The following is an 11,001-nucleotide window of genomic DNA, read 5'->3' on the forward strand; positions in this document are numbered from 1 at the left end:
TATGCTATTTGTGCAGCAGCAGTATGTCTTAAATACTCACTGCACCATATCGCAGTATGCATCGGCAGTAGCAAGTTCCTGTACTTGCTTGCAGCAGCAGCAGCAATAATCTAACTACAGCAATAACCAACAGCAGCAGCAGCAGCAGCATAGCAGATCTGTTCCGCCAAGACCAAATACATTAACACTGTCATATCCATCACCATGCTAAAATCTTCTGAGAGTTGTCATGATTGAACTACAAATATTCAAACACACCAAAAAAGTCTCATTTACCAGACAGTGCTGATCTGTGCATGGTTTCTGGTGGAGAGCCTGCAGTCGAGCGCTTTATCATTGATATTCCCTTCTTTTCTATTAAAAAAAAAAAGTATGAATGAATATATGAATTTAAGGAAGAAATGACTGGAAGATGAATGGAAATGACCTGTTGCATCTCTAGTTGTTTGTTTTGCAGGTGGTCTGGATGAACTTGCTGGAGCAGGCCTTAGTGTAGAGACTGGATAATAGAAATATGAAAATATTAGTGCATGAATACATAAATATGCTGCTATAAGAGGAAATGGGTGTTATTTATCACGTTTCCTGTTTTTGATTATCATAACTGAGAAATTCAGATATTTCCCACAGATTTAAGAAATAGAGATAAAACAATAAACAAGTCTGAACTGAGTAAGATTATTAAACACTTACAGTCCTACATGGCTTTTTTTTTTTTTTTAATATGCACATTGTTTCAAAGCATGTTTAATTGTATTTTGAATATCTTAGTAGTTTGACTGTTATCTGAAGCAAAGCAAACGTTTCAGAAATACTTTTAACTACAACCTACCTCTGAAAGGGCAATTTCAGCTCTAAACAAACATTTTTACTAAATAAAGTGAGTTCACAAAAGAATGTTAAAAATGTTAATAATAACTTACCCTCAAACACACGTAGAGTCACATACGTGTAAGTGTCTTTTAAAAGCCTGTCGACTGCGCAGATGTAAGTGCCAGAGTCTGATAGCCGCAGGTCAGCGATGGTAACGGTGAAGTCTGATCGTTTGTCATGTATCGTGTATCTGCCTGTGCGAGTCGGATTCTCTCCTGCATTCGTTTGAATGAGAATATTCTTGACCACACAAGAGTCTCTGCAGAAATATTTGATGTTCCCATGGGCCATAAAATGTGAACAATGAAATGTGACGTCTCCTCCCACTGAAGCAGTTAGAGGATTCATAGACACCACTGGAAATCAGGAGTCGGACAGGATGTGACATCACATGATCAACTGAATCAATAACACAAGTCAGTCCAAATTTGTGACCGTGGACCACAAAACCACTCATAAGGGTCACATTTTTTTTTTATTGAGATTTATACATCATCTGGAAGCTGACTAAATAAGATTTCCACTGATGTATGGTTTGTTAGGATAGGAGGACAATATTTGGCTGAGATACAACTATTTGAAAATATGGAATCTGAGGGTGCAAAAAAATCGAAATATTGAGAAAATCGCCTTTAAAGTTGTCCAAATTAAGTTCTTAGCAATGCATATTACTAATCAAAAATTAAGTTTTGATATATTTACGATAGGAAATTTACAAAATCATGGAACATGATCTTTACTTAATATCCTAATGATTTTTGGCATTCAACAAAACTCGATCATTTTGACCCATACAATGTTTTTTTGCCTATTGCTACAAATATATCCCAGCGACTTAAGACTTAATGGTTTTGTGCTCCAGGGTCACATATCATCGGGTTTCAGTCTTTAGTTACTTGTTTCCTTACGAAGAATAAGCGAATGTTAACTCACCTTTGAAGATGTGGGAGAGGAAAACTAGAAAAATCCACATGCTGAACAGACTCACTTCACAACACTTTTAAAAGCTAAAAACTGTGTGAAATCCACAGAACACTTTGCCTTCCTCCTGCGTGGTGCGATAAAGTATTTACATCTCTTTTTGTCTCTCCATCCTCTTGAGACATCTGCAGTGACGTATCGTGACTTGTAGTCCCACTAAACTCACACACACATGTCTATACCATCTGCATTTACAGTTTTCATTCAGATGCATTTATTTATTCAATACAATTCAATAGTTTTTCTTTATACATGAAATCAACATAACAAACTGATGAAAATCGGTAACATTATACAATAAGGTTCAATTAGTTAACGATAGTTAATGCGTTAACTAACAAAATGCAATGTATGTGTAAACTTTGTTACCATTAGCACAGGTACATAAACAGATATAACCTTTGATTTTAATAATTCATTAGTAAATGTTAATGTTACCACATATATATATTTTTTTGTTAGTTCATGTTAGCTAATGTTAACAAAAGGAACCTTACTGTAAAGTGTTACTGAAAAACTGTTGCAGGAAAAATGTGAAGAAACTGTGATTTTGATAGGCTGTTGATGAGAATGCTGTGGTCAGTCAGTAGTCTGATCAATACTCTGATAAACAGACTCTTGAACAACATCAGGGTTAATTTCTGTGTAGATCTGATCCAAATTTGGTTGCACAAAATCTATGTAGCAGGCATCGGTGCTGTGAACCGGCTCTGTGTTTGCAGGCCTGTGAAAGTCGTGGATAACTGAACCTCTATCACTTCGAGCCGTGGGTGAGTTTGTAAGGACGACTGAGTGCATTTTCACATACTCATCCTGTAAAGAGGAAGCTTTCATATCAGTGAGGACATTAGTTATCGTTATCAGCGTCACTATTAAAGGGGTCATATGATGTGATTTCAATTTTTCCTTTCTCTTTGGAGAGTTTATTTAATTTAACCTTAAACCGCATAAACACATTTCATTACACCAAATACACAAAATAATGTTCTTTTTAGCAACATCATATGACCCCTTTAATGTGGCAATGCTTGTGAACGTGATAACATCGATTACAGACTTACAACAACTTGAGCTGATGTCTTCCTGGTGTGAAAAGACACAGACACTGGAGGAGGGAAATGCATGTATTAATTGTTGCATGATAAATGTTAAAGCTATGATTGCATAGAAAAGAGGAAGTCTCATGCAGTCGTCTCACCTGACAGCTTGGAGGTGGTGGCCCATTTTAAAACTTTAAACAGAACGAATGGACACACAACCAGAAGTGTGCAAACACACACCAAGCTCAAGACTGTCACAAACCTGAGGTAAGTTTCTGTGGAAAAGGGAAACAATCTGACACACCTGATAAAAACACAATTAGTTTATTTGAGCGACAGAAACAAAGAGTGGAAGAGAAACTGACAGACAAATAGTAAGAGCTGAACAGAGACAGTTCTGTTGTGTAAGACGTTAATAGGAACGATAAGACAATATAAAACGACAACAATAGGTCCAAACAATCGATAGAAGAAATTAAAGAATAACAGAACAAACAAAATAATGAATGAACAAGAGACAGTCTCTCGTTTGATCACTCCATTTTCGTTCATTCTATTGAATCCGCGTACAATAAACAGTATGAACTAAATAGTGAATGAATGATCAAAAGAATGAACAAACAGATGAATAGTGGAATGAGAGAATGCATGACAGAATGAACAAGTGACAGAAAGAACGAATCATATACAGTACGAATGAACTAATTATAGAATAAATTAACAAATAATACACAGAATGAGTAATGCATCTGAATGAACAAATGGTGGAATTAGTGAACAAAACAAACACAGAACTAATGATCGAAAGAATTGATGAAAAGAAAGAAAATAACCGATGAAAGATGGTATGAACAAAAAAACATAAAACAAAATAAATATAGAAAAACCAATAAACAGTATGAACTACAGAAGGAATAAACAAATAACAGAACTATAGAATGAACAAATGATAGACAGAATGAACAAGAGAACGAATGAGCGAAAAATAGATAGTGCAAATAACAGACAAATTAATGAACTACTGAATGAAAGAATGGGTGAACGATAGACAGAATGGAGGACAAAATGCATTCATGAATGAAGTCAGATAAAGCAAATGACAGAATGAATGATAGACTGATTAAACAATGGAATAAAGAAATGGTGGATTGAACAAACAATAGGCAGAATGAATGACAGAATTAATTATTGAATTAATCAATGACAGACTGTACAGAGGACAGAGAGTTCACCCTGATCTCTAGTTTTGGCCCAGTTCTGTGCTGTGATATTCAGAGGACTGCTCGTGCTGTAGACGATCACTAAAACACAACATTAGAACAGAGATCATTAAGATAGGCAGCAGCTATATTTGCACTAAGTAAAAATAGCATGGTGCAAATAATGCCAGATGTCTGCGCCTCACTATTGCAGTACATTATAAAACATTATGCAGTAATAACATATTGAGTATATTGTATATAGCTTTTGTATGATGAGCCTGTATTTCTGTGGTACCTTTCGGTGTCGATGCTGGTGTTGTGGGTCTCTGTGCTTCACCTGTGCAGAGAAGAAGGAACGTGAAACTATCGCGATTCGTCCCTTTAGCCACATTCACTTCTGCATTCAGTCATGTGTGACTGTCATGGAAAAAATAAAACATGTTAAAGGGTTCTCACCCATAATGACAGTCAGTTGTATTTCATCCCCCATCAGATCAGGCAGCAGTTTAATATCCACGCCGAAGGCATAGTAGCCAGAATCCTCCGCGACCAGTTTCAAGATGGCGGCGGTAAGGATGCATGCGGACGTGTTGTCGAATAGAGCGAATCGCCCCTGTTTCACCCACCTGTTGGGATGAGAAGTCTCAACCAGTTTCTCAAAGAAGAAACCATCAGTTTTGCCGAAGTACTTGGTGTTTGTCTCGTAGTCCGGTGGGTAAATGGTGTGAAACGTTACATGGTTCCCCTCATATCCGATCTTAGCACAGCTAGTGTCCTGTAGACAGGCTGGAAAATAAATTAAATGACATTTAAAAGTATTTTAAATATATGCAGTCGTGATTTATGTAATACACAGACATAAAGCAAATAAGCAGCATTCAATGTTACTTATTTCCAACAACTAACTAGCAGTTAGCAACACAATTAGCCTAACTACATGTGACTAATGCACTTTCAAAGGCAAGAATCCACTTTTTCCAATGAGTCACGGTACTACTAATCCACTAAAAAATGGATTTTAAGCGTGATGTTATTTTTTTTCCAGTCATATGAAGCAGTTTAGTTATTTTTACTGAATCTGTTTGTTCCAATTATACAAGTTCAACCAATCCAAACAAAAAGATTTTAAGTATTTTTTTAAGTGATATACAAATTTATATTTAATATTTATTTATATGAATTAATATTAATATAATTTAATGTATGTTTAAAGATGTAATAATAATAATTAATGTTCAAATAATGTGATTTAGCTATTTTTAATGGTCATATTCAGAGTAAATTGATCTGTTCAAATGATGTTAAATGCTGCCACCCTAAACGAGATCCTCATTTTTTGTTCAATATGTTATAGCAATAAAAGTAATTAAGTTTATTAGTAGATTAGTTCATTTGTAGCTTTACTTTTTAAGCTCGACTCAACTTGAACGAGGACTAGCCTATGCCAAACTTGGCAAGCCAGAGTTTGAATGTAGTTTTCCCAACACTGATGCTGATCGTTTTGAAATTAGAGTCTGAAATCAAGATGCTGTCGTTCTGATGTAAAGTGATCGCTACTACTCACCTGTATAGATGCAGAAACAAACGACTTGTGCTTTCCACATGCCGAATGGTTTTTCATTGATTCTGATGTGTGCAGAGAATAAAACCAAGGGCTGCCTGGTCTCTCTCTCACTTCCTTGTTTCTATTTTGGATGAATCCTCAACCCAAACTTAAGACTGTGGTTGTACAGAGTAGGCAGTTCAAATGCAACTTTCTCAATATGACCAACTTCCCTGTCAATGTAAACTTGTGGCATATACAAATGACTCAAAATGCAGTAGTATTTGTAGTTTTCTTTTTCTATATTACGGTTGTTTACTGGTGAACATGCTATGACACTTTATTATAAGTCCTGTATTTTAAGTTCTGACTATTTAAAGTGTTTATCGGTTTAAAATAAACGCGCAGCACATTGATTTATTAAGCTGCTTGTGACTAGTAGGGAACTCCAAATAAATAAAGCTAAGCGTAATCAGCATTTATGGCTGTTCAATATTGAATTTTCTTTATAGATGACTTAATGTGAAGCAAATCTGCAAAAGCTAATACAACTTGTTTTCAGAGAAAGAAAGAAAGAAATGCAAGGAAGAGCAAGAAAGAAATACCAATGCAGATGCAAAATGCAGAGCAGACAAAGATGATAGTAAAAATAGAATCGTAAAAATTATAACATTACAATCATTTATTAGGCAGTTGCTGCTTAACCCATTTAAGCCCACCGGCAGCTATAGTTGCTGCAGTTTATAGTTGTCATTTTCCTTTTGTAAGTATTTTCCTAGATGTTATCCATGTTTTATTTCTCAATGACATGCAAGCAAACAACCAAATATTACAGGATATCTATAGTTTTTTGTATACTTTATAAACTATAAACTACAAACTAGTTGCCGGTGGGCAAATGACTTGTAAGTACATATCATGGGGAAATGGGGTATACTGTGTTAATAGGTTAATAAATCAAGGTTATTGGTCTTGTTTTCTGCTTTTTGCTTTCATAATATCCCACCTAAAACATAACTTAACCCTTTAACCCTTTAACTACTGTACAGTAGACCTTAATTTGATAGGGAATAAATCTGTCAAAAGGAGGAGATGAGAGAGCAATCTTTCCACAGCTCTACTGCCCCACTTCTGTGTCTGCTTTTGCATTGGGGGGTGGGAATTTCCAGTTTTCAAGTGACAGCCTGTACAGTAGACCTTAATTTGATGGGAATAAATCTGTCAAAAGGAGGAGATGAGACAGCAATCTTTCCACAGCTTCACTGCCCCACTTCTGTGTCTGCTTTTGCCACGGGGGGGATTTCCAGCTTTCAAGTGACAGCAGCGGTTTACAAACTTCCGTCAGTCACACAAAAGAAAGAATGGAAAGATAAAGAGCTAATGCATGGGATTAATTGCTGTAGATAATATTTGTCTCCCTTTTATGACATTATGTCTTGTAAGGGGCAAAATATTGAGGCCCCTTTATCCAGTTTGGATGCATTTCCTTCTAATTGGTCAAGGACCCTAATTCTTTTTATGACTTATGATTCGATTATAATGTTGAAATTCAGACAAGTAATGAGTTTACATTTACATTATTATATGAAATCACCTACTACAGTAAGCCATTGAATACTATGGGCCTAAAAAAAAGTGTAATTTTCTTTCAGGTATACCTTTTTTATTATATAGATGTAATATTTTCTTCATTCTATTTATTTTTATTTATTTATTTATTTTCATTTAACACACACCTCTAAGAATGAAAATACCTGCATGTTCAATAATAAGTAAATAAATAATCATGGGTGTAGCCTACACATGATAATTATGTAAATAATCATATATTTTAAAAAGAATATCATTAATTTCATGAATATCAAGGACTTTTGTCAGGGTTAATCCATTTGACCTAATCAATATGTGCCTATTCATAAAAAATTTGATATTTTATATATTTTCATCACAAAGTATAGCATGCAAATATGTTTATGTAAATTTATAAAACTACTTGTACCTTCACTGCTTACGTAAGGGAAAGCTCAAAGACCCTAATTCTTTTTATGACTTGTGATTGCATTATAATGTTGAATTTCAGACAAGTAATGCGTTTCATTTACATTATTATATGAAATCACCTACTACAGTCAGCCATTGAATGCTATGGGCCTAAAAAATGCGTATTTTTCTTTCAGGTATACCTTTTTTTATTATAATACAGATGTAATATTTTCTTAATTCTATTTATTTTTATTTATTTATTTTCATTTAACTAACACACCTCTAAGAATGAAAATACCTGCATGTTCAATAATAAGTAAATAAATAAACAAACAAACAATCATGGGTGTAGCCTACACATGATAATTATTTAAATAATCATATATTTAAAAAAGAATATCATTAATTTCATGAATATCAAGGACTTTTGTCAGGGTTAATCCATTTGACCTAATCAATATGTGCCTATTCATAAAAAATTTGATATTTTATATATTTTCATCACAAAGTATAGCATGCAAATATGTTTATGTAAATTTATAAAACTACTTGTACCTTCACTGCTTACGTAAGGGAAAGTTCACCCAAAAATGGAAATCGTGTCATCATTTAGTCACCCTCAAGTTGCAAACCTATGAGTTTCTTTCTTCTGTTGAGCACAAAAGAAGATTTCATTCTAATTGCTCAAAGACCCTAATTCTTTTTATGACTTATGATTGCATTATAATGTTGAATTTCAGACAAGTAATGCGTTTACATTTACATTATTATATGAAATCACCTACTACAGTCAGCCATTGAATGCTATGGGCCTAAAAAATGCGTATTTTTCTTTCAGGTATACCTTTTTTTATTATAATACAGATGTAATATTTTCTTAATTCTATTTATTTTTATTTATTTATTTTCATTTAACTAACACACCTCTAAGAATGAAAATACCTGCATGTTCAATAATAAGTAAATAAATAACCAAACAAACAATCATGGGTGTAGCCTATGTCACGATGCACACACATGAGGAACGAGGAGACGCTGGAGAATACTTTTACCAAGACTTTATTTTCAGGAACCAAGGGAGACGAACTCAGGAAGACATTTAACAGCGGACACAGAACTTGGGACTGGGAACACTATTTATACACACAGGAGGAGGGGATGACGAGACACACCTGGGAGCAATGAAACACTAATCAGGGGAGGAACAGGAAACTAACCAAATAAGGGCATGGGAAGGCACATGGGGAGCAGGACACACACAAAACATGGAACAGAGTCTGACAGCCTACACATTATAATTATTTAAATAAGCATATATTTTAAAAATAATATCATTAATTTCATGAATATCAAGGACTTTTATCAGGGTTAATCCATTTGACCTAATCAATATGTGCCTATTCATCAAATATGTGATATTTTACATATTTACATCAAAGTATAGCATGCAAATATGTTTATGTAAATTTATAAAACTGCTTGTACCTTCACTGCTTACATAAGGGAAAGTTCACCCAAAAATGGAAACTGTGTCATCATTCAGTCACCCTCAAGTTGCAAACCTATGAGTTTCTTTCTTCTGCTGAGCACAAAAGAAGATATGTTGCAGAATGTCGGTAATCAAACGCGTAATTTTCTTTCAGGTATACCTTTTTATTATATAGATGTAATATTTTCTTCATTCTATTTATCTTTATTTATTTATTTTCATTTAACTTTTTGAATGACAATACCCTGTTGGGGCAACTTAATGGCTGCACTTTGTTCTGCACTATGTTCCACCGCTTTAAGACAAATGGACGTGTTGTGTTTTCATATTCAAGAGATTATAAGCTAGATGCAGCCTTTTTTGGGTTTGCATCAAATGTTCTTGGACTTTAATGCATAATAAATGTGTTTATGAATAAAGATTGATCTGCTGAAAGCAGTTATTTTGAGTTAGATGCCAAAAGCTCTCCTCCTATTCAAATTTTACATTGAAGGGGTGAATACAACATATAGTTGCCGCACATTCAAATATGATTTTCAAGAAGAAAAAAAAAAACCTGGGGAAAATGCAAATAATATGTTCACATAGGACAGTATTAACACGACTATATGCATGAAACCATTCAGAAAAATGTAGGCACAAATGGGTTAATAAAACTACGCGAGACAAATGAGAACGATTTTTGTATTAATTTAATAAGCAAAATACCATCTTAAGCTGATTTTGTGAAAGCAACACAAAAAAGTTTGGATGTTGACTCATGTTTGGATGGTCAGAGAATCTGGGATCCTGATTGGCTGTTGGTGAGGATTCAGTGTTCAGTCAGTCGTGATCAATAGTGTGATAAATCGATTCATGAAGAGAATCAGCTGTGAGACTCTGGTACACATGACTCTGTCTATTGTTGTCCAGTTCTGTGTAGATCTGATCTTCTGTTCGTGTTGAGTCTCCGTCAACAATCAATATTCAATTTATGAAGGTGATGTAAACTGAATCATTATATATTCTATGGTAATTATACATTAATATAATATTTTGTATATGTAAATTATATAGGCCTACTTTTATACATAACCAAAAAAAAAAACATTTTATTCATTTCAACAAATTTACCATCAAAACAGATGCTGCATATCTCTAATCTTTGGCTGCATCCATTGCATCCGACATGTTTTCTCACTGACTCGGGGCTTAAAGGAAATTTCGAGTTTCCCTCTCGTAATAATGACTCTGTGGTGGCATTCATGTGCGTTCAACTCATAATTACAATATATCCAACATGACATGAATGCACCATATGATCCATTATCTATGATACCATGAATAGATGTGTAGTCTTGTTTGTTCTTCTTAAATGTTTTAACAATCACTTTAAAATGATAAAGGAATTAAGTGTTTTTATTAAGTAAAATAAGTGTTAAATTAATTTAAAAAATGTTGTAATTTATCATTTGCTGCCATAAAATTATATTATGTATATTTTGGCATTATATCAGCCTTTTTACTCCAAAGATTTTCCCATTAAAGTATCATGGGCTTCAACAGAATGTGAGTGTTAAAGTAAAGTCCAAGTGACTGTCTTTTAGGGCGAGACATATAAGCATGTGTTAAACTGTCGGTCATGTGGTTTCAAATGGATCAGATGGTGTTGGTGTGCTTGAGATGATCCACAGAGACCTGCTCACCTGAATTACTGCGGCTGTTGTGCTTGAGGAACAGGCCGAAAAGACACACAAAACACATGGCACCAACACACATTAAAGCCAACATCATCATGAACCTCGAGTAAGACTCTGTCGATGCAAAGCGGACAATCACTTGCCTGAAAAAAGCAAGACTGCATGCTTTTGTGTGTGTGTGTGTGTGTGTGTGTGTGCGTGTGTGTGTGTG

General features: G+C 34.4%; 1 protein-coding gene across 1 annotated transcript in view; it reads right to left on the reverse strand.

The window, feature by feature from the left end:
- The window catches only part of LOC107703671 (CMRF35-like molecule 8), a 3,707-nt gene extending 1,717 nt beyond the window's left edge, over positions 1-1,990 (reverse strand). Inside the window, exons 1-4 of the mRNA XM_016506395.1 lie at positions 1,807-1,990; positions 924-1,229; positions 428-499; positions 277-354 (exon numbers count right to left, since the gene is read on the reverse strand). Coding sequence (XP_016361881.1) covers positions 277-354; positions 428-499; positions 924-1,229; positions 1,807-1,846 — 496 coding nt within the window. The 5' untranslated portion in view covers positions 1,847-1,990. The remainder of the gene's footprint in view (positions 1-276; positions 355-427; positions 500-923; positions 1,230-1,806) is intronic.
- Between the last annotated feature and the right edge of the window lie 9,011 nt (positions 1,991-11,001).

Source organism: Sinocyclocheilus anshuiensis, unplaced genomic scaffold (assembly GCF_001515605.1).
Source record: "Sinocyclocheilus anshuiensis isolate Anshui unplaced genomic scaffold, SAMN03320099.WGS_v1.1 scaffold274, whole genome shotgun sequence".
NCBI classification, from domain to species: domain Eukaryota; kingdom Metazoa; phylum Chordata; class Actinopteri; order Cypriniformes; family Cyprinidae; genus Sinocyclocheilus; species Sinocyclocheilus anshuiensis.